General features: G+C 32.8%; 6 protein-coding genes across 6 annotated transcripts; 3 read left to right on the top strand and 3 right to left on the bottom strand.

Moving 5' to 3' along the window:
• Window positions 1-339: 339 nt before the first annotated feature.
• Window positions 340-795, top strand: SAPINGB_P002765 (uncharacterized protein; the record flags this gene model as incomplete). The annotated part of the gene is made up of 2 exons (XM_031997483.1): window positions 340-512; window positions 669-795. 2 exons carry the CDS (start codon window positions 340-342, stop codon window positions 793-795), a joined length of 300 nt encoding a protein of 99 aa, XP_031853374.1.
• Window positions 796-1243: 448 nt separating this feature from the next.
• On the bottom strand, window positions 1244-1841 carry SAPINGB_P002764 (uncharacterized protein; the record flags this gene model as incomplete). Its single annotated transcript, XM_031997482.1, has 3 exons — window positions 1244-1304; window positions 1370-1714; window positions 1828-1841. The coding sequence occupies 3 exons, from the start codon at window positions 1839-1841 to the stop codon at window positions 1244-1246; spliced, it is 420 nt and encodes a 139-aa protein (XP_031853373.1).
• A 397-nt stretch (window positions 1842-2238) lies between these two features.
• On the top strand, window positions 2239-4597 carry SAPINGB_P002763 (uncharacterized protein; the record flags this gene model as incomplete). Its single annotated transcript, XM_031997481.1, has 2 exons — window positions 2239-2343; window positions 2390-4597. The coding sequence occupies 2 exons, from the start codon at window positions 2239-2241 to the stop codon at window positions 4595-4597; spliced, it is 2313 nt and encodes a 770-aa protein (XP_031853372.1).
• A 749-nt stretch (window positions 4598-5346) lies between these two features.
• On the bottom strand, window positions 5347-6911 carry SAPINGB_P002762 (uncharacterized protein; the record flags this gene model as incomplete). The annotated part of the gene is made up of 4 exons (XM_031997480.1): window positions 5347-5493; window positions 5604-6062; window positions 6154-6237; window positions 6417-6911. 4 exons carry the CDS (start codon window positions 6909-6911, stop codon window positions 5347-5349), a joined length of 1185 nt encoding a protein of 394 aa, XP_031853371.1.
• A 7957-nt stretch (window positions 6912-14868) lies between these two features.
• On the top strand, window positions 14869-17499 carry SAPINGB_P002761 (uncharacterized protein; the record flags this gene model as incomplete). Its single annotated transcript, XM_031997479.1, has 1 exon — window positions 14869-17499. One exon carries the CDS (start codon window positions 14869-14871, stop codon window positions 17497-17499), a length of 2631 nt encoding a protein of 876 aa, XP_031853370.1.
• A 965-nt stretch (window positions 17500-18464) lies between these two features.
• On the bottom strand, window positions 18465-21851 carry SAPINGB_P002760 (uncharacterized protein; the record flags this gene model as incomplete). The annotated part of the gene is made up of 1 exon (XM_031997478.1): window positions 18465-21851. One exon carries the CDS (start codon window positions 21849-21851, stop codon window positions 18465-18467), a length of 3387 nt encoding a protein of 1128 aa, XP_031853369.1.
• Between the last annotated feature and the right edge of the window lie 152 nt (window positions 21852-22003).

Genomic DNA, 22003 nt, shown 5'->3' with positions numbered 1-22003 from the left:
TTTTTTTTCTTTTTTTTTCTACTGAGGCACGTCAGCCACCAGGCCCAGCCGCAACCAACCGGCGATCCCTGCGCGCAGTCGCGGGGATGGTGGGATTGATAGAATGTCTGTTTGGTTGTCTGTTTGTGTAATGTCACACACACGAAGGGCAGGTAGGCAAGCAGGTAGACTTTAATATTTTATAATAATTAGGCAGCCGTTAACTTATTTTTTTTTTTTTTTTGGTACATCACGCAAATCAACCCAAGCTTGTCTTTAATATCTCCTTTGAATAAGTATTTTTTTTTTTTTTTTTGGAGAGGGGATCTTGCAAAGTACTACAACAACAACTATCTTCAAATGGCCCCTCCTGTTCCAGTTTACACTAGTAAAGACCTGGCCAGTCTTCACAAGTTTCCGATTAACCCTGAAACTAACCAACCAGACTGCCCGCTCAAGGAGTTGACGCAGTACGAGTGTGAAGTCTACGGCCAGGAAATCATCTGTGTTCCCTTCAAACGACTTTTCCGAGCGTATGTAGTATAGCAATATAAAATAATAAATATTTGGTATTACGATAAAAAATAAAATAATAAAATAAATAAAAAAAATAAAAAAATAAAAAAACAAATTGTAATATATGGTTTGAATCTCTTAGTTAACTCTTTATTTCTTTTTTTTTTCTTCAGCTGCAAAACTCGTTCAAGCACTCACGAAACACTTATTGAGGTCACAGCCAAAGATACAAATATCCAAGTGGACTTTGAAAAATTACATGAGTCTCCTATTCTCTCCTCTCTCAAAAGAAAACAGTAGAGTAACGTGCACGATTAACCAAAAATATGGAACGGTTTCCAGACAAAGGGGAATATATAGAATCAATCACATTATAATGGGCTGGCTATACGTGTATATACAATTTGTGATAGTGTGATTTTAATAGTGCATAAGCATGGTTAAGAATTTTTTTTTAACAACAAGCCTATATACAGTTTAGAATAAAGGAATCGAGGTAAATAACTAATCTGGTCTTTATATAAAAAATTAAGCCTTTGTATATATAAATACTAGAAGTTCTAAACGGATTTGTCGTAGCATGTTATCGGTTTAATATCATAATCATCATTATTATTACTATACTAATATTATTCTCTTGGTGACAGGCTTTTTATCTTATCTCATTTACAAAAAAGTTATCATCAATAGCATAATCCAAATCCTACTTGTCACTACAAGCAAACTTCTATAAGAGCTGTTGTTGCTTTTAAAAGGTTGTGCCCTCAGGAGGTTGAGGAAGCTTTCTGTTGGTAGAAGAGGCCATCTCACTATTATAAATATGTTAGTACACTTTTTTTATTCTCATAATTAAATGAAATATTCAAACACTTACTGTCTGAGATCTAAAAGAACATTCTCCATAGTATACGAGCGCTTCCAGTTGGCAAGGCAAGGCACCTTAGAAGGATCTACAATACCAGTCGTCGAGTTGACACAGGGAATGTTGATCTTGGAAAGAAACTTGACTGAAGGAGGATTATTGGGGTATTCCGGACCAGCCTCCAGACTAAGGCAGTAGATCCGATTCTCGTGTGTGCTGTGCGGCGGACCCAAAATGGTGCCATTCCAGTATCGCATGTCAATATCATCGCCATCGGCCAAACCCAATGAGCAGGCCTCGGAACCAAGACCCTTCTCACCCTTTTCAAGTTCTTCCAGTAGACGGAAACTGCGAGGACTGTGTGGTTATAAAAGCTTTGTGTCAGTAGCGTGGCGCAAAAAAAAAAAAAAAAAAAAAAAAAAAAAGGCAATAAAATCAGATATATCATCAACGATCTGGGTCTTACTTACATTTGAACTGACATTCTGATTATATATAAAGTCTATAAGAGTAATGGATTAATTTTGATTAAGAAAATAAAAGAAAAATGAGAAAGATGATTCTCTGACAAAGCCTGTCGAGGATAAAACAGTATAGGTTTAAGCAGTGGGAATACTGGGTGTGATTACCAACAGGTGGTGGTGAAGTTAAAAAAAAACAGGTATATCCGCAACAAGGAAAGTGATCCGGTGACTGCCGAGCTAATAACTCACTCAGAGTATTATGATTGCTAAATCAATCTCATATAAATAGTCAGCCTTACATTCCATTCTCAGGGTTTTTTTTTTTTTTCTTCTTCAAAACACCCTTAAAAAAAATCTGCATCTCCTTTTTTGATGTTTCCACCATCATCACAACAACAATCGCCACACACTCATCAAATGTCTGGCAAGTCTCCCGATCCAAAACCTGTTCAGGATTTCCCTAGCTCGCCATTCACACGGCAACCACAGAGATCTCCTGTAGTTTCTCCAATTAAGAAGCCGGTAAGTCTATTTCTATTTTATTACACATTCAACTAACTTTTCACAGAATACCCCCTCGCAACTGGGAACCCCGAAATCCAGGGGCTCCTCTAGTCCTCTTAAGAAACCAGCACTAATTGACCTAACACCAGTTATTAATGTTGAAAGGTCACTGAGAGAAAAAATATCTTCACTGGAATTCCAGGTATCATCTCTGCTTGAAGAGCGTGAACTTAACAAAATACTAAACGAAAAGTCCATCCGTGAGCTGGAAATCAAGGTTAAGGACGAAGGAAAGCGTGCAGACAGACTAGAAACCGATAATGCTTATTTATTTGACCGCCAAAAATCTTTTTCGCAACAGGTTGAAACTCTTAAAGACGAGTCATCGAGTCAACAAGAAACTTTGAACGAGACCATAAACACTCTTCGACAGGAAGCACTTAATTCTCAGCAATCTTATTCAAAACTCGAATCAGATTATACAGCTTCTCGGGAATTACTGGAAAGCAGAACTAATGATTTTGAAACAAAGCTCCAGTCGGCAATTAATACAAGTACTCAGCTTTCGCAGCAACTGGAATCAACAATTACACAACTCAATCAATCCAAAATTAAATGCATTGAATTGGAAGATGAAGTCACTAAACTAACAGAACAAAATAATGCATTTAAAAATCAACCACAAGAAGCCAAAAATACAGAAATTGTTCAAAACCAGCTACATGAGCAGCTCGAGCATATTAACAAACTTGAGCAAGTGATTTCTAGCCAAAAAACAAAGCTCCAAAGTTTTGAAGATAATCAACAGCTTGTATCTGTAATTGAAGAGCAAAAGGAATCTTTGGAAAAGAAGCTGGAGTTTATGGAGGAACTGCGCACTCAACTTGTGGATGTGGAAATGAAATTGGCCGAGTCTCAGGCCCAGCAGGAAAAATGGACATCCTTTCTGGAAAAGGATGAGACTTTTAATTCACCTGAAGACGTTATGAAAGATCTTATGGTTTTGCGGACCGAGAAAAAAAATTTAGAGGAACGGATCAGCCGGTTGGAGCTGGAACTTTCTCAGTCAACACCAACAATGGAACAAATGACCCAACAAATTGATAAACTGGACCAGGAATTAAGCGATGCCAAAGAGCAGATTATCAAGGAATCTGAAGCACGTATGAGACTTCAGAGACAGCGTGATTTGGCACAAACTGAAACGAGTTTCTTGCGTGGCCAAATCAAATCATATGATTCTGAGGAAAGTGTTTTGCTACAAAAGATTAATAACAACATCTCTGCCAAATCAACAGAATCAGGTCTGACAGACGGAGAAAATATTAGCAATACTAAAGAGAACTTGGCGTTTCTTGATAATATAAAGAATTCTCGGATCACCCAACTTGAACAAGTTTTGGAAAAGTATCGAGGCGAAGTGGGACTCTTGTCAAAGGAACTTGAAAAACGTGACGGTACGACACCCAACATTGAATCCTTCAGTCCTCTTAAGCGGAAAATCACACCTTTTAGCTCTGGCGAGCGTGTCGGCGAACTCACTCGCAAAATTCGCACACTGCAAGTAGAACTTGACAATACCAAATTGGCTCTCGATACACGTACCAAGGAACTTGACGCTGCAAAGAAACAAGTGGCTAAGCTTGAAAAGATGCAACGTTCCCGTGAAAATCACGGCAGTGGACCTAAGCTGAGGATTCTCGAGCTTAAAGATAACCCAGCAGCACGCAATGAGGCGGTCAAAATGTCTACATTGCGAGCGCTCAAGAAGGAGAACGAGGGCTTGCTGGAACAATTGTCTCAAAAACAGACAGCAGCAGGTGACCGTAAGCTAGTTCCCTACTCGTCTCTTGAGGCGATGCGTCAAGAGAAAATTGCACTCAACACGACGATTGCGGATCTCAACAAGCGATTGGACCGACTCAAGCAAGTTTTCTCCAAACAATCACTCGAGTTTCGCGAGGCAGTATATGCGCTTGTCGGGTACAAGGTGGATCTTTTGCCCAATAAGAAGATTCGTGCAACATCTAAGTTTGCGGCATCTGAGGATGATTGCTTTATCTTTGTTCCTGAAAAACGACCTGGCAGTATCGGCGGAAGCTTAGGAAGCAGTGGCAAAATCAAATTCACAGGCATTGAAGACGGTCCTCTAACCACTGAGTACGATAACCTAGTGACTTTTTGGATTAAGGAACGGCATGATATACCTTGTTTTTTGGCTGCGCTCAATCTAGAGTTATACGACAAAACGACCAAAGCTGCTAGTTTTTAACATTATGAAAAAAAAGAGGGGAATGACTTGAAAATAAAGGGGGAAGTTTTTTATTATTATCTAATATACAATACGTAGTGTATATGAAAGGTTGGAAGGCCCTGGCTACTCTGCACTTGTTCTACCTTAACTAGCATTACTTCTATATTCTCTTCTTTTGTTGATACCCCTTTTAATTTTTTCAATGTTTATTAGTATTTAGATATTCTATACTAGAAATATGACAACTTTCAGAACGATAATTTTTTTTATTGCACAAATTTAAGATCTTTAAATTTTTCTGCTACTCTCTGAAACAAACCTGACAAAAGTTTAGATTTAGAAACTCCATTGTACACATAATATGCAAAAATACAAACATATATTCAGGTTTGCTAATAGCTACAATTTCTCGAAATTTATCTCGAGAAGTTTGTGCTTTTAGTTTCTCCATTCTTAATCCTCGAGTCCTCTAAGAGGAATTGAACAATGTTTTTATGTAAACAAAAGACAGTAAATACAATTTTTTTTTAAAAAATTACAAAAAAAAAGGAAAATAAATAATGTATAAAAAAAAAGCAAAAAAAAAAGCAATCGAATCAAATATCATTTATGATATTAAAAGGGGAAAAGAGACATGAAGGATATCTGGTTTTGAGATTTTTAAATCCGTAAGTTTTCTCTCTTGTTTTTCATTGTAAGAGTAAATTTGTGAAGTCATCTTTTTTTTTTTTATAATAACCGTGACTAAAATTTAGAGGTAAATAAATTTACTCAAGACCAGAAAGTGCCCGCTTAACAGAAGGACGCGAAAGCATAATCTGAGTCCACTTGAAAACTTCTGGAAACTCATTCTTAAGATCAATATCAATCCTATCAACGACATGGTTCCAAGTGACAAATGATAAGTCGGCAGCCTAATTGCTAGTTAGTTAACAAATTTCTAAAAAAAAAAAAAAAATAGATTTTTTCTTTTCCAAATTCCAAATTCCAAATTCCAAATTTCAAATTCCAAATTCTTACTTACCGTCAATCTGTTTCCAACGAGCCACACGGGGTCCGCAAAGTATTTTGACTCGGACAAAGCCGATGTACCTAGTGAAAAGCTTTCGTCGTCCATCTCCATAATCATTTGCTCGCGCAGCTCCGCAAGCCTCATCTCAACGACACCGTAGATCCGCCGCACTTCATTGACATATCGTTCGAGTGCAGAGTTAATACGCTCTGGGTGGAAATACTTGAAATGCAGAGCCTGGCCAATCATCGGCGCGTGGCCCGACGCCTGGAAAAATAGCCACGAAGTGATGCTTGATTGCTCACAAATATCGTCAGACCATATCGGACAGTCCCGACCGGCACGCTGACATAGGTATATTATGATGGATCCGGACTCCCAAACCGTATGATCATTATTGTCATGGTCGATGATTGCTGGCACACGTGCATTTGGATTCATAGACAAGTAGTAGGGTGATCGTTGTTCATTCTATGAGACAGAGTTGGTAAAAAAAAAAATAAGATCATTAGTATATAAGCCAGGTTGTTTTTTTTCTTTATTTTTTCATTGAATAACTTACCCGTTTAAAGTCAAGGTAAAAAGTTTTATATTTAAATCCCAGTTCTGAAAGAACTACTGCAATTTTAAATCCATTTGGCGCAGACTATAGAACTGAGTTAGATAGGCACTTTAAATGCAAAAAATAGATAATTAAAGAGCAATATAAAAGAGCGAGAATAAGGGGGTAAAAAACTTAATGGTAAAATAAAAGAAGAAACAATGTACAAAAAAAAAAAAAAAGAAGATCAGATAGTGACGGTTTTCAAGATATGTCCAACTTACGCGATGAGAAAAAAGACTTATGCCTTCAGTGGGCGGATTTTTACGATAGAGAGCAATCCTATCTAGCGGAGGCTCGTCTGGTGTCTGGGACATGGGTATATCGATACTGGAGGTAAGAAACTGGCTTCGCGAGTCTTGCCGTTGCACAAAAGCGTTATTGGAGTTGTTATTGATTATGGGGTATTGATTGGGAATGAGATTTCCATTCATATGATTTATACCATTTGAATTGTGAATATGGTTTGGATTATTGTTGGGCACATTATTGGAGGATCCATTGGACGAGTTATTCATATGGTGGTTTGAACCGTTGCTGTTATTGTTGTTATTATTACTGGAAGAGTTGTTGCTTGTGAACATGGACTGTCCACCGTACTGTGTATTATGGTACTGCGAAGATTGTTGATTTTGATTCTGCGAGCTGATATGGATGTTTGCTAGCGCCGACGAAAGATTTGAAACCACAACAGGTTTCTTAGGTGTTTGTTGCGACATTTCTGCTAAAACTTTGTTTGTTTATTTGTTTATTTGTTTATTTGTTTGCTTGTTTGCTTGTTTGTTTGTTGGTTGGTTGGTTTGAGTATGTTTTTTTTTTGTTTTTTTTTGTTTAAAGAGGGGCACTGTTTTGATTAGAAATACAGTGGTGGTGGTATACAAGAAATGGGGTCTTTCTCTCTCTCTCTCTTTGTATTTTCAAGTCAGATGGGAAAACTTTAGAATCGATATATTCACCGATACAATATTACTGATAAAAGGATTTGACTCTCTTAGATCACAGATTTGACAGAATATGGAGGGATAGGATAGTGAAAGAGTGGCTCGTTTCTACTGGGAAAGTTGCTTTTTTGTTCTCTCTTGATGATGGTTTGCGTGGTGAAAAAAAATTTTTATGGTGGTGGAAAACAGCACAGGCAAGTGTGCTAATTAAACCCCAGCCAGCGTGGGGTATGGCAAGAACTACCAGGGTATGCTTGTGTATGTGTATGTATGTGTGTGTGTGTACTACTGTAACCGCTGGCAAGACGGCTGATACCCTAACCCTTTTGTTAATTTGAACCACACAACCACACAACCTTCCAAACTTTACACTCGTCTCTCCCCCTCCCCTTCTGCAAGTTCCCTCTTTTAATATTTCTTCTTCAACAAAATTTATTGCTTTTTTGTAGGGTTCGGACCTCAGTCTTCAACCTCATTCACCTATATGGCCAATTTTTTTTTTTTTTTTTTTTTTCCCTCTCAAAGAACTACGTCTGATATTTGACATGATGCCGTTCATTTTAAAGAAAATAGAAATCCTATATTACCGCTTGTTGATATCAAACAAAGTGGCTTATGCAACCATATTTCCCAGAAAGCCGCTGGTGGGCCTGCGGCTAAATTTCGCTGATCAGCATGCCATGACCCTCTTTCAACGGTGCCTGATAAGGAACCAGGCTTGGAACACATGGGGCCTGGACTATTTGTAGAAACTCAGCTACGACAATCTTGTATTTCTACAAAAACAAACAAAAGCTATCCACAGTTAAAACAAAAGTCTTAGATATTGAGGTCGGGCTTATTAGATTTTGACCGTACCAGGATTAATCTACTTCTTAGTTTTTTTTTTTTTTTGTTAAACCCAGTTTTAAAATAATCATATATATATGACCGATTATAAGAACAGACTTTATTAGATAGCCTACTTAGGGTAAGCATGCTATAGCATAGCTTTGATGACTTTTTCCCTATCTAAACTTGAAACGATGGTTTCTCTAACAAACAGAAACTTTTTTAATCTACTGATTCGGTTTATTGAGTTTAAACTATTCTTAGTTTAACTTCATATCTTATCAAGCACTGGATTTTCTTTTTTAACACAAGATTTTCTCTCCTTATTGACCCACCCATTAATATCCATACTAATCTTAACTAAGCCTTGAGTTTATAGCAATACATTACTACATACAATCTTTCTATAATATAATGGATCATTATATTAACTATGAGTATGATTGTCAGAGCAAAAAAAAAATACCTAATTTTACTAGACCTACTGTAAACCTATAATCTGATAGAAAAAAAAAGAAAAGAAATGATTTCTGCACTTATGCATTAGTAAACTAGGCAAACAATTAGGAATAATTTTTTTTTTTTTTTTTTTTTTTGAAATTGAATCAAACCAACATCTTACAAGAGTTATTGGTGGAACCAAGAGTTCAACAAATATTGCTTGAACAATCACATCTAGAATTTTCGTATTCTTGATACCTTTCTTTTTGTGTAAACGTTTTCTTGATAATATAAATCACCAGATTCTACTTAAATATAAGTCTTTACCCAAACTTATGGGAACAATGATTTTCTGTTCTAAAGTTTTCTATTTTATTTTTTTTTTCTTTAAAAAAAAATTTCGACATTTTTTATCAATATATGACTGGATATATATTTTTTTTTTTTGACTTGGTTACTACAATAACTCGTTATTTTTTTTATTAATCTTTATTTAATTAACTTTTACTTTTAATTTTTGAGTATTCTATGAACATTAAAAAATATCTTTGCTGATAGACTGTATCATTGCTTCTCTTAATAGTTATTTAACATTAACAGGCCCATCTCTTAAATATTTTACTCATTCATTGTAACTTGTTTAGAGAAGACATAATTTCTTATATAAGTATATTATATTCAGTCTAAAATAATAAAATGATAAAATAATACAATGATCATAATACAATGATCATAATAATAATAATAATAATTATTATTATTTTAGTTTTCATTTCTATATTTCTTTATTGAAACTCAATTAAACTTTTAGAAAGAAAAAAAATGAAATGATCACTACTATTGATTAAAGCTGAAAATGAGCTTAAAATTGTGACTGCAACTATTCATAACACAACAGTTAACTAGGTTCGGCACTCCTAAAAAAAAACATCTTTTAATATTTTTTTAATATTTTTTGATATTTTTAAAGCTTTGTTTGCTTGTTTCTTTTTGGTTATGCAATTGAAAAGGTTCTCAGGCCATATGAATGCTATTAAGGAACATTGAATAAACTGTTTCCCTAGGTAACCTAAATTTTCCACACTGTTTTCACTTTCTGTTCTGTCATTTGACCCAGTCAGTTAATATTTTTTTAACAAAAAATTATCAAAAAAATGTTTCTTTTTTTTCTTTTTTCTTATATTATTTATACATGAGTTTTTAAAAAGAAACAGAATGGTTTTTAATTTTTTGTTCTCGCTTAAAATTGCAAATATGATTTCAAACAGGTGTAACAGCAAGACGAACAAAATACAACATATATATATATATATCTATTTACCTATGTCACATGCCTAAATTTACTGGTTTTTATTGTTATCATTAAGGAACGCCTTACCCATTACCTTGTTTATGGCTTGTCTAATTAGGAGATAATTGCTCTCTGGTGAACAAATAAAAACGAATAAAAATGAATAAGTAAATCCGAATTAAACTAACTAGGTAAAAAACTATATAGCTTTTTTTAAAAAAATATTAAAAGTAGTTCTATATACCGGATAATCATCTTTCCCTTATTTTCTAGTAATATCATGAAAGACCAATTAGAATATTAAAATGTCCTAATTAGGATGTTTGTAATATTTATTGAATAAAATTAACAACATTAGTTTGAATTCAATAACAAAATACTGAAAAAAATTAAAAAAAAATTAAAAAAAAATTAAAAAAATACAACAATAACCATTTTTAAAGATTTACAGTATTAATTTTTAACTACTTCAAAATGGAAAAGAAGAAAAAAAAAATATTATTTATGATCAATAAAGGTTAGATTTTTACTAGCTCTGCAGCTAGCATGCATATAATAAATTATTTTAAGGCATCCTATTGCTATTACATCAGTGAGAATGCGTGGTAAAAAAAAAAGATTCAAACAAAAGAAAACTCCCTTATTGCGATATCTTGTAACCGGTTAAGAATTGACAAAAGAATTGATTTTGAGGTTTTTTTTTTTTTTTTTTTTTCCTCTCCCATATCTCAAAGGCATTTTCAATATAATAATAATTTATATCTGAGAACATTGTAATTGAACAGTTACAGCGCAGAGAATATGAATATATTCCTTCTTCATAGATTCAAATTTAATGTTTGCTTGGCATAATCTTGAATCCTAACCACTCCATATATTGCTTGGTTAGGGTACGGGTCCCAGCTAGAGACGGCACAATAACATTTGAGTGCGCAGTCAATCTACTCTGTGTTATGCAACAGGGAGGCAGATTCCAACTATAAGACCAAGTTATCAATGCACCCTTGTCCAGGCACTTTACTTCTCATAATTATGATCATAAAATAGACTACTTTGACTTACTACTTTCCAAAGAACGCAAATAAAACTTATTTCCATAATAAGAATAAGAAAAAAAAAACAATATTATTATTATTATTATTATTATTATTATTATTATTATTATTATTGAATGAAATAATTGATAACCAGCTTAACAAGCTATTAAAAGCCGTATGGATTTAATGACAAATGTGCAGATACGGAACTTTGAAAAATTTGAATTACAAAAATTTACGTTTAGTTTCCTTTTCATAATAATAAAAAAAATTGCGGGAAAGTTAAGGAAGAATTAGATGAGTTAATAAGGATATGGACAGATAGTTTTAAACACTAAATAAATTCAATTGCTGTAAAGTTAAGATTAAGCCTGATTTTACTGTTAATAGATTGTCTTAACTAATTAGCTCTATCTTATAAGATGATTTTTTTTTGACGGAAGAAAACAAAAGAAGACAAAGATAAGCAACTAAGGAAAGATTCAGAAATACAATGATTTTTTATTCAGTGAAGACTTGGATTTTGATTACATCATAAACAGTCTTTTTTTTTTCTTCAAGTTTTATAGAATATTCTATAAAACTTTTGAAACTACTTTTTTTCCATTTTTGAAATATTCCTGTTTTTTTTTTTTTTTTTTTTTTTTTTCATCATGATCATTAATAATTTGTACAAAGCTTTGAAAAAAAAGATTTTTAATAAAAAAAAAAATACGTGGGTACTTTAAAAATAAACTTTCAATAAAGAAGCTAATCTTATTCAAGCTTAAAAGAAAAAGGTTTTTGTTGGGCGTTTCAAGTTAGATACTGACCTTTATGCTGTTTGAAAAGTTTAATATATGAATTTACTTTAACGCGATTAAACAATCAATAAAGCAATAAAGAATTTTTTTTTTGCAAAATAATTGCTTTAATATTAAATAGAGACCCTGACCAAAAACAAAAAAAAAGAGCTTTGAACATTAAATAATATGTTTTGCTTTCCTTTTGTTCCTTTTTTTTTTTTTTTTTTTTTGAATAGTAATCCATTTATTTAAGATGCTTTTTTTTTTTTTTTTTTTTTTTTTTTTTTTAATAATTACACAATAAGTAAAAACGTCATGCAAACTCTTTAAATTTTTGACGCAATTCGTGTTTTTAATGAACAAAAAAAAATTCCATAAAAAGGAATTAAGGATAAAAAAAAAACGATTGTTACGTTTTTTAAATCAGTTAAAGTAATCGTTATTAACATTAACAATAACATTAACAATAACAATTAAAGACAAGATTAAAAAAATTTGAAATATATATTTTTTTTGTTATGAAGATTCTTTTCAATAATCAATTTAACTAACCAATCTCAAAAATAATAATAGGATAAATTTTTATTAAAGTTGAATGATATATGCAAAAGAACATGAATGACGTTTAGAACATTTTAAGGTAAGCTTACTTGAATTACAAACTTAATAATTTTCCATCTTAATTAAGATAGAAAATTATTATATTATCATAAGAAGGTTACAAATAGAAACCTTGTACATTGCTGATTAAACATGAATGAAAAATGTTTACATAAAAAAAACCAACACTCTATTCATCAGGAATAAAATTTAAAAGATCGATCGATTCTATTCAACTCAATATACTCAAAACATCGGGGGTTTTTTTTTTTTTTTTTTTTTTTTCTTCAAATAAACCCTTAAAACTTTTGCTACGACCCTTTTATACCCTATTTTGTATAGATGCGTTCTTTTACCTAACAAAATTGCATCCGTCGGTGAATTTGAAGATTTCGAGCTTTTTTCAAAGAGTTAAAACAAAGCGTAGAAACATTTTTAAAAGCGTGCGTATTACCTTAAGTATACCTTTTTTGTTGCAAATTCAAAGTTTTTCTTTTTTAACAAAGTTTCCAAAGTGTAATTGTCATATCAATATTTTTTATGGGCTTTAGTTTAGGTAAAATGAGTTTACGTTGTTGATATTGATGATAAAAAGATTTTTTTTTTTTTGAAATAGAAAAAAAAAAAAAGAATAAGAAGAATAAGAAAAAAAATATTATCAAAATAAAATATTAAAAGAGGTTAGTTTGTTTCTATTAAACTTTTATACCGGAATCGCACTTAATAATGGGATATGTATGTAATACTAATTTTAGCAAAAAGAATCAATACGACCATCACCAAACACTGAGTTTAAAAAAAAAAAAATAAAATAAAAATAAAAATTTGGTTTTTTACACAAAATTATCGGACGTTTTCCATCTGCTTGTCAATCGAATAAGTCAATAAAAAAAAAACTTCAATATATTAATATAATCAATAATATAAAAATTTAAAAAAAAAAGTTTCTTAAAAAAAAAGTTGTATAAAAAATAGAATAAATTGATAATTTGGGGAGACCTGATACAAAATGTATCTACATATCTCAGTTTTTGTAACAAAAATGTAAAGGTATATAACCTCAAAAAAAAATTTTTATTAATAGTTTATATTATAAGTGAAACGTACTGAATAAATAAATAAAAATGGATCTCGTGTATTGATATCGGTTAATGAGAGCAGAAATATTTCCTTTTTTTCTAAAGCAAAATACATTGATTTTTGTTCCTTGAGAGCTTAAAAACCAAAATAAGATATTGTTAAAAAACTATATATGTAACATATTATTTAGAAGAAACAAAAAAAAAAATCTATAACTGTCACTTTTTTCACTTTTTTTTTTTATTTAAAATTGAAATCAAGTTTTGATAATAGAACTTTAGATTTGAAGTAGAAATCAAGTTTTTAGTTAGTCCTGACCTTCACTAATGTCAAAAAAAGCTGGAATTAACTAAAATACCTTAAGCATAAAGCTTACTTTGAAAAAAAAAAATAAATAAATAAATAATACTGCAGATAGAAAGGTGGGAAGAATAAAGCCTAAATAGAAAAAATAAAGTCCTATCATTAATTAACCGGTATGTGAATGAAATATCTAGAACTTCATAATGGAAATACGATTATTTTTATTGCTTGTGTGTTTTTTTTTTTTTAAAAGAAGAGATAGATAAGTTTAAAATGAATTATTTTTTTTAAGGTCCAATTGGGACCTCATCAAGCTAAACAAGGATAAAAAAAAAATGAAAACAATATAGTTTGTACTCAAAAAAAAAATAAAAAAGTTTAATATTTTAAAGCAAATCGAGATATCATCATCATCATCATTATTATTATTATTATTATCTTTACCATTAACTTTAAATCAAAGGCTTTTCTTCATAAGTTTTTTTTTTTTATTCTAAGCATTGAAGTGACTTCTATGCTTGACATCATGACTTTTTTTTTTTATTTTTTAATATTAAATAATAAAAAGACAAAGCGAGAAAGCCTCAGAAACTGACTGGCGTCTGCAGCTGACAGGGATAGAAGAGTTATATTAATTTATATATATATACTGTATATATGCAAAAATTGTTCTTTGTCCAAACATGGCAAGAAAAAATATTGAAATTCACGAGGCTGCAGCTTTAAAGCTTTAAAGCTTTTTTTTTTTTTTTTTTCTACATGTAATAATAAATACCATAAGAAAAAAAAAAAAAAAGAACTGCGCCCAAAAACTTTAATCGAAATTGTTTTCAAAACCGATATGTCTTGGTTGTATTCCAAAGTTTTTTTTTTTTTTATGGAAGATTTCCAGTTTATTTCATGGTCACCTCATCTTGTAAATTTATAAAAAATAAAATAAAATAAAATCTTCCCAGTTTTCTATGCTCGAGAAGTCCACTGGAAATATCCTAATTCTCTTGTTGATCCGTGTGTGTGTGTGTTTGTGTGTAACAACGCAACCAGGAAATACTTTTGTGTGTGTGTGTGACAACGCAGCCAGGAATACAAAGAGAAAATAAAAATAAAAATAAAAAAATTAATACCGACGATAACCAGCAATTATACCATTTAATTGTTTATATATATATTTCCAATTTCTCTCTTGGATAGAATTTTTTTTTTTAATTTTTTTTTAATTTTTTTTAATTTTTTTAATTTTTTTTTTGTAATTATAATTCAATTTATCAAATAATACAATATTAGTTTACCTTAAATATATTCATATAAAATACACACCCTCAGCTTCTTTTCACTTTTTAAATTGTTTTTATCAGTATTCCGTCACAATGCAAAGTGACCAATTTCTTCATAACGCTTTAAATAATAGTGTCCTGGATTCTATTGTTGGTACATGTGCAATTCAACTTCTCCAATACGACGCAGCTACCCTACATCTTAGCACCCAAGATATATCTTCTCATTCGTTTCTCAAAAGCCAAAAGCGTTTGTATCGCGAACTTAAGCCTCAGCGATGCCCTATTGAACCACAACATGCAGTCTTTACTCCACAAAAAATTCTATCCTTTGATGTACCCCAAAAAGAAAACATTGAAACATTTATCCAAGCTAATCATATCTTTGAACTTTCAGATTGCAAAAACAACCGTAGTTCCAATTTGGGTCACCACCGATCATACCGAAATAACGTCCATGTCACTTCTTATGATCTTGCTTCGTCTTTCACAGAATCATCTCCTTTTAAATATGCCTTGGTTTTTTGCAAATCCTTAGAACCTCGCAAGAAAATTTCTTCCAATCGCAACAGTATAGTACGAGTATCAAAAAATCTTAAAAACTACGAATCTCCCATCAAAAATGATGAGCAATCTCGCAGTAGTCATTTTGTTCTCAAAAAGCGACACACTCAAGTAAACTTTCAATCTTCTCCTACTGTCCAGGATTACTCTTTCAAAACACCAACCCGCTATTCTCGTCAAAACACTGATAAACAACCTTCCACTGAAAATAGGTCCTCTTATCTACAACCACAACTAGAAATATCAACTCTAGACACAGTGACAAGCACTCTTCCATTTAATATTCGCTGGCTTAAGTCTTCACAGTCTAACGTTGAAACTTTTGTCATTCTTTTTAGCCAAAAAAGAAAGCGCAAAATTTGGAAACGCCTTCTTTTGGAAAGTTTTGGTATTAAAGTATTGAACCTTAATAGGACCATTTACAAAAATGCTAATGGTGAACTTGATGAGGAACTAATAGAGTCCTTTTCTCACTCTGGTGATTTAGAGGCTTCAAAAAAAAAATACTCATCTGAATCAGGATTGAAATACAATGACTCTCATGAAAAGCTTAGTTATGACCCCCAATTGTGCAATGAACCCCCTTATTCTCACAACCATTTCAATAAATCCCCTCCAGAAATCTCCGGTCCCAGCATATCTACACAAGATAGTCCAGAAAAATATGAGCAATACATTAAGAATCAACAAAATGGTATCCTTGGAATGGGCATTCATTACAAAAATAAAGACGGCATTATTGTCGATGTCGCAGACAATAATTTCCAACTTTCCAAATCTAACACAACCATTAGCAAAAACACTGGGCAAAAACACTCCACTGATGAAACGCTATACCAAAATTTTGGAGAGGAACAGCTGTACAAGTCTATTTCTGTCACAAAGTCTAAAACACCCACGGGTACTGATGATACCTGGGTGGATCCAGTTAAGCCTCTCAACATTTCTAAAAAAAACAAAAACAATGATCGATATGAATCATCTTCACAACAGAGTATCCATAGCAAAACGAAAACTTTGCAGTCACCATTCTCTCCAAAGGGCAAGAACAAGTTGTCGTCCAACAAGTTGTCGTCCAACAAGTTTTCTGAAACACCGCTCCCACCTCTTCCTAATCCTCCACCGGTTGAACCAGAATTAGTATCAACCATAAATGTGGAGACAGAGAGCAATCTTAACTCTAATTATGAATCTGAAATTGTGAACCCTGTTACTCCAGAACTAAATGAGTCTCCAAGTGATACTTCTAATGATAGCCATGGATTTAGTTATATTAGTCCCCAAACGACTCCTCCATCTTTGACAACTTCTCCTTCCCCATCATCCCCATCATCTTCACCACATCATACAGAAGCCAAAAACTCAAAGCACCTTGACCTGTCACCATCAATTGAAATTTATCCGGGGGAACCTTTACAAAATTTCCCTGGTACACAACCTCCCCCTCGCCGATCTTCATTAGCCAAGTCTCAAAAAAAGGAACATTTACCACAACTTTTACCTGATGTTTTTAATGAGCATCAATACATTCGACCGGCTACTGTTGACCAGCTTGCACCTATTTCCAAAGACTTTATAGTATCGAGTTCACATGACAACATTTATTGCTCTGATCCAAGCGAGGATCTTGCCTTTGTTAATGCACAAAAAAATAAGAACAAGCATTTCAGATTTAACAGCCGCCCAGAAAGTTTATTATTAACACCACAAGATAAGTTTGACCAAGAATTGGCTCAACTTACTTTATCTAGAGAGTTGCTGCTTTCAAGTACTAAGCGATCTAAATCACCAGAATCTCTGTCACACTCTTCTGAGGTTTCTGTTTCTCCATCCTCTAGTTATCGGAGAAGATCAGGGGTATCCACTATTTCATCGACTAGTTCAATTAGTCCAGAGGTGTTAAAAGTTCCCACTGTCAAGGATTGGGCTGTTACCAACATGATGGTTATTAATGGAATGATTGATATTCCTACTAAATCATCTAATGAGTTTGATGTTAAAACCATGGATACGGAAGAAGTAATTTACTGTTCTTTGCCTAAATGGCACGCCTTAAGCCCCCCTATTTCCCCTCAGCCTCCAAAGTTTAGACTGCCGGAAATTCCAGAACGTCCAGAGCTTGAAGGCATGATCACTCCTTTTCCAAGAATAAATGTTTAAATTTATAATTTTTTTTCTGTATCTTTAAATGTTTATTAATAAAAATTTATTACGTGGTTACATTAATAGTAGAATGGTCTGAAATTGTAAAACGTTTATTATATTTAACTAATAAATTTAACTAATATTAATTTGTAATTACAAAAACACTTTGCGGTAATTTCTAAATCATCACTTCATTTTTAGGAAAAAAGAGTGAAATTTCTGGAAAAAGACGACCGGGTGCTTAACTGAATTAAGTTAGTGAGTCTTTTTAAAAAACAAATCTTTTATTCAAAAGTTTAATGTTTTCATTTTTTAGACACTAAAAACATCATTATTTTTTATAAACAATGATGATCTTAAAAGTATTTAATGTATCGGTGACAATAACATTTTTTTTTTTAGCTTCGATAGACTGAGAATTTTAAGATTATCCATTTTCATTATATTAACATTAAAGATATAATTATTGAATTTTTTTTTTCACTGGCTTTATTAATGAGTTAATTATTACATAAATTTGTTCTGAGCCTAATTCATGGATTGTCTTGATCAAGGTATATATACACAAAATTCAATATAATAATACTATGAGTGTTTAATTAAAAGTATTTATCATCAACATTCAAATAAATCAACTAGCTAGGCGTATTTTACAGTTATTGTTTGTTTGTTTGTTTTTATTCATCTTATCCTTTGAATTAAAACAAACAAATTTGTTTAAACAAAGAAACAATAGTTCGACAGCCTTTGTGATAATAAGCTATTCCACTAAATATTTATAGCTAGATAATATCTAGCCTTAAATTATCATAGAATAACATATATGTTATTACTATGTTATTGAAAAAAAAAATCAGATGATAAAAATACCATCAACAGATAGCAGATTCACTGTAATACCTCACAATATTACTTTACAAATTGTTACATGAAGTAAAAGGAAACTCAATGCCAGATTAATTAAAAATTAATAATTATATTTAAACCTCAGGGAATAATTCATCTATCAAAACATCTAACAAAGAGTATACTAGGTGTGCATTAAGTTTTTCATGCTGAAACATTTCAAATAAATGATAAGAAGCATACTTAGAAGATGTAGACCCCACTATTTTCATACATGTATCCCGGATAAGTGTATGAACAATCACTCTTGAATCATGTTTGCATTTCATTTTCTCAGCACCTGTTCTTTCGGGTTGTGATTCAGCTTTTGAAGCTTGTGCTGCCATAAATGAAATACCATTGGGCCACATTGCGTCAAGCAGTCTTTGAATTCCATCAGTAAAATTCTTTTCGGAAGCTAAATTTCCAACAATAGCCTCCCGAAGTTTTCGTTCAATGGTTCCACCAAGAATCTGTTGAACAACCACAACAACAGCACGACCTCTAACCCAATTATTTCCACGGTCAAATCCAAAGATTTGAATGAAAAAATCACAGATGGGTTGTATAAAGGGTTTATGAGAAGGATCTTCCATCTCAGCCTCTGCTTCAAGGGCTAATGTAGGAAAGCCAGAGTCCTGCGTAAATGGTACCCCAGCATTATTATAACCTCCAATAAGACCACTTGAACTCATTTCAGTATCATCATAAATATCCTCATCCCCATCACTTTCATATTCATCAAGATAAAATGCTGAGTCCCTTTTCCCACCAGTAGCTGCTAAAGCAGCAGCTGCAGTTCCTTCCTTACTAGATTTGGGAACATAATCCTTGACGGAATCTATTGAAAATGTTTCAGAGGAAAGAAACATCCGAAATGCTTTTGACCTACAAACATCCGGCATTTGAAGCAAGTCACGAAGATACTTTTGAAGTGCAATACGGCGAACATCAGCAAATGATTTTTGTTGAAACTTTAAGACGACCCGTTTTTTAGGAAATTCTAGATTTCGTACTTGAGGGAAAATGCTTCTAAGAAGTTGGTGGAGCTGAAAAAATTGAGAATATCTTCTGGCAACAACCCATCCAGCAGAAATATTACCGTTAAAATCAAGTCGCTCAACTTCAATAACATAAAGAATAAACGGTCCATTTGAGTCTCGAGCAGTCATATGAGATTGAATTTGAATGTTGGAACGACCATATAAACTGTTTTCCGACTCTTGAACAATATATTGCTGACGTTGTAACTCTTTTCTTTGAATTTCTCGCTCTAAACTTGCTTTGGATTTTCTCAAAACTCTTAAATTTCCAACATTATTTGTTAGCTCAGCTTTCTGAAGAAGTGGCTCGAGTACCTGTTCTTGACGATACAAAACTTTTATTTGCTTTGTCAGCATATTAATTGCTTCAGTTAACCCAAGATCACCTGGCGCGGCTAAATGAAGCTCACTTGTTGGCTTCTCTTCATGCTCATCACCAGTTTCATCGGCAGTATCCATATCGGAATACATTTCACTTTCAGAATCCTCAAATAAAGGTAAAGGGGCACCGGAATTTCGTTTCACTCTTTTATCTTCAACCAAACCCGAAATTTTGGAACTTGATTTAAGATTATTACCCAAAAAAACTTCATTTAATGAAGAAGTATTACTTCGGCTGGGTCCTGTAAACTTATTTCCCATAATAGAGTCAAAGACCTTTTCAATATCTTCAACATCTTTTTCATTTGGCTTATTAACAGGTTCTTCATAATCAGAAATGCTTTCCATTTGTAAAGAATCAATAGTGCTTTCAGCAGTGGTGGTGGCCTTTTCGGCTGCTTGCTTACGATCAGAAGCAAGAAAGTTGAGAAAAACATCCGATTTTCTGTAATTGACAAGATAAACATCTTGAAGTTCTTTAAAAACTGCGTTTTGGGTATGAATCAATGCTCTTCTTGCTAGGGATATTAGTTCATGTGACTTTTTTGGTGCTTCAACAAAATTTTGAACGGCTTTCTGGGCTTCCTTACTTATACAAGGCATTTTACCAGAAAAGTAAGTGTTAAAAATTTGGTATATATCATTTTCACTAATCAAAATTCCCATAGTACCAGCATTGTCTTTAATTTCACTAATTCCATTATTACTACTAAGAAATGATGAACTTGGACTTCCGGAAAAACTATTCCCTGTAATTTGACTATTCGAATTAATATTACTGAAAATATCTTTTGTGTCATCTTCGTCATCGTCATCGTCTTCTTCCAATGGATTCCTTAACCCATTCATTGTCAACCAAAATTGAACCAGCAGAGATTGTTTAGAAAGGTCCATAAATTCAGTGAAAGATTGGCGATAAGCAGGATCATTTAAAATTTCAAGTAAATTGTAATCTTTTCTAGGATCGTGGTTAAGAAGTCCCCCATGGCCATATGTTTGTGAAGAATCTTCATTAAAGCGAGAAGACTTCTTTCCAACTCCAACAAGTTTTTTTATGCGTTTATCAACAGAATACTGAGCTTGATTTAATAGTTTAATATAATTTTCATTTGTTGCATCTTTGGGTATTCTATCAAGTTGAGATGAAATATAGTATCTGATTTTTCTTGCTTCAGGTATTGATTTGCATTTCTGTATATCTTTAAAGAAATGATCGAAATCATTTTGGCCAGCATCAGAATTTAAAATGGCATACGCAGATGAACTTGCAGACGATAAATTCTTAAAACCAGAGCGACTTCCCAATGTTGCGTGCTCATTTAATGCTTTTCTGAGCTGTTCAACCTTTTTTCGATCTTGAAGAGTTGGACCTGCCATTGTAATAACAAGCTGATTCCAAAAATCAGGATCCGACAGCATCGTTAACGTAGGGAAAAAAATTGAACATGCCAATATGTCACTAGCTAAGCTATTGACAACAGTACTAGTAGCCGTATCCCCTATTAAAACTAAGATCAGTTTTGAAGTAAGGTCGCGAAGCCAATTTTTTCGGTAAGAGTCATATTGATAATGTTTTAAAGGTTGAAGAGCGGGATGAAGACGTCCCTGAGAATACTGAAGGGCTACGGCATACTGAAACTCACTATTGTCAGTAAGATTTTTACCCATAGATTTTTCTCTAACGGCGGAATCAGCTGCAGTAAACTTTCTGAAATGCTCTGTAAGTACGGGGACCATCTTTGTCACAATAAGGTCTGGCCAATTGATGCGAGATGAACGGTTGATAATCTGTGAGAACGCTAGCCGTAGAGTATGATCTACCTGAGAAGGGAAAACGGTGTCGCTAGTAAAAGAACGATACCACGAAAGAACAAAATCTCTCATAACATATTCAATCAGTTGATCTAATGCATCAGATACAAGAAACGATTCAGGATAAAGTGAAAATGGTAATGGCTTATCAGATGACAAAGAAATAAGCTCCTGTGTCCATTTGGTGTCTTTGGTGAATGCATATGGCTTAAAAGTTTCTTTCAAAGACTTTCTCTGTTTTTTCATTCTTTCAGTAAGGTCGCTAGGAATTTTCAACGCGGCTAAACAAAAAACGCCAAAAAAAGTGAAAAAACCGGCCCAAATGTACAGAGACTTGACAAATATTAAATAAAAAATCTCCCTAACTATGAATCCCAAAATAATCGCGCTGAGAAGCA

The sequence above is a fragment of the Magnusiomyces paraingens genome, assembly GCF_902498895.1.
Source record: "Magnusiomyces paraingens strain CBS 517.90 genome assembly, contig: contig2, whole genome shotgun sequence".
Classification (NCBI taxonomy): Eukaryota; Fungi; Ascomycota; class Dipodascomycetes; order Dipodascales; family Dipodascaceae; genus Magnusiomyces; species Magnusiomyces paraingens.
Note: the sequence above shows the minus strand (reverse complement) of the source record. Positions and strands in the feature narration are given on the sequence as shown.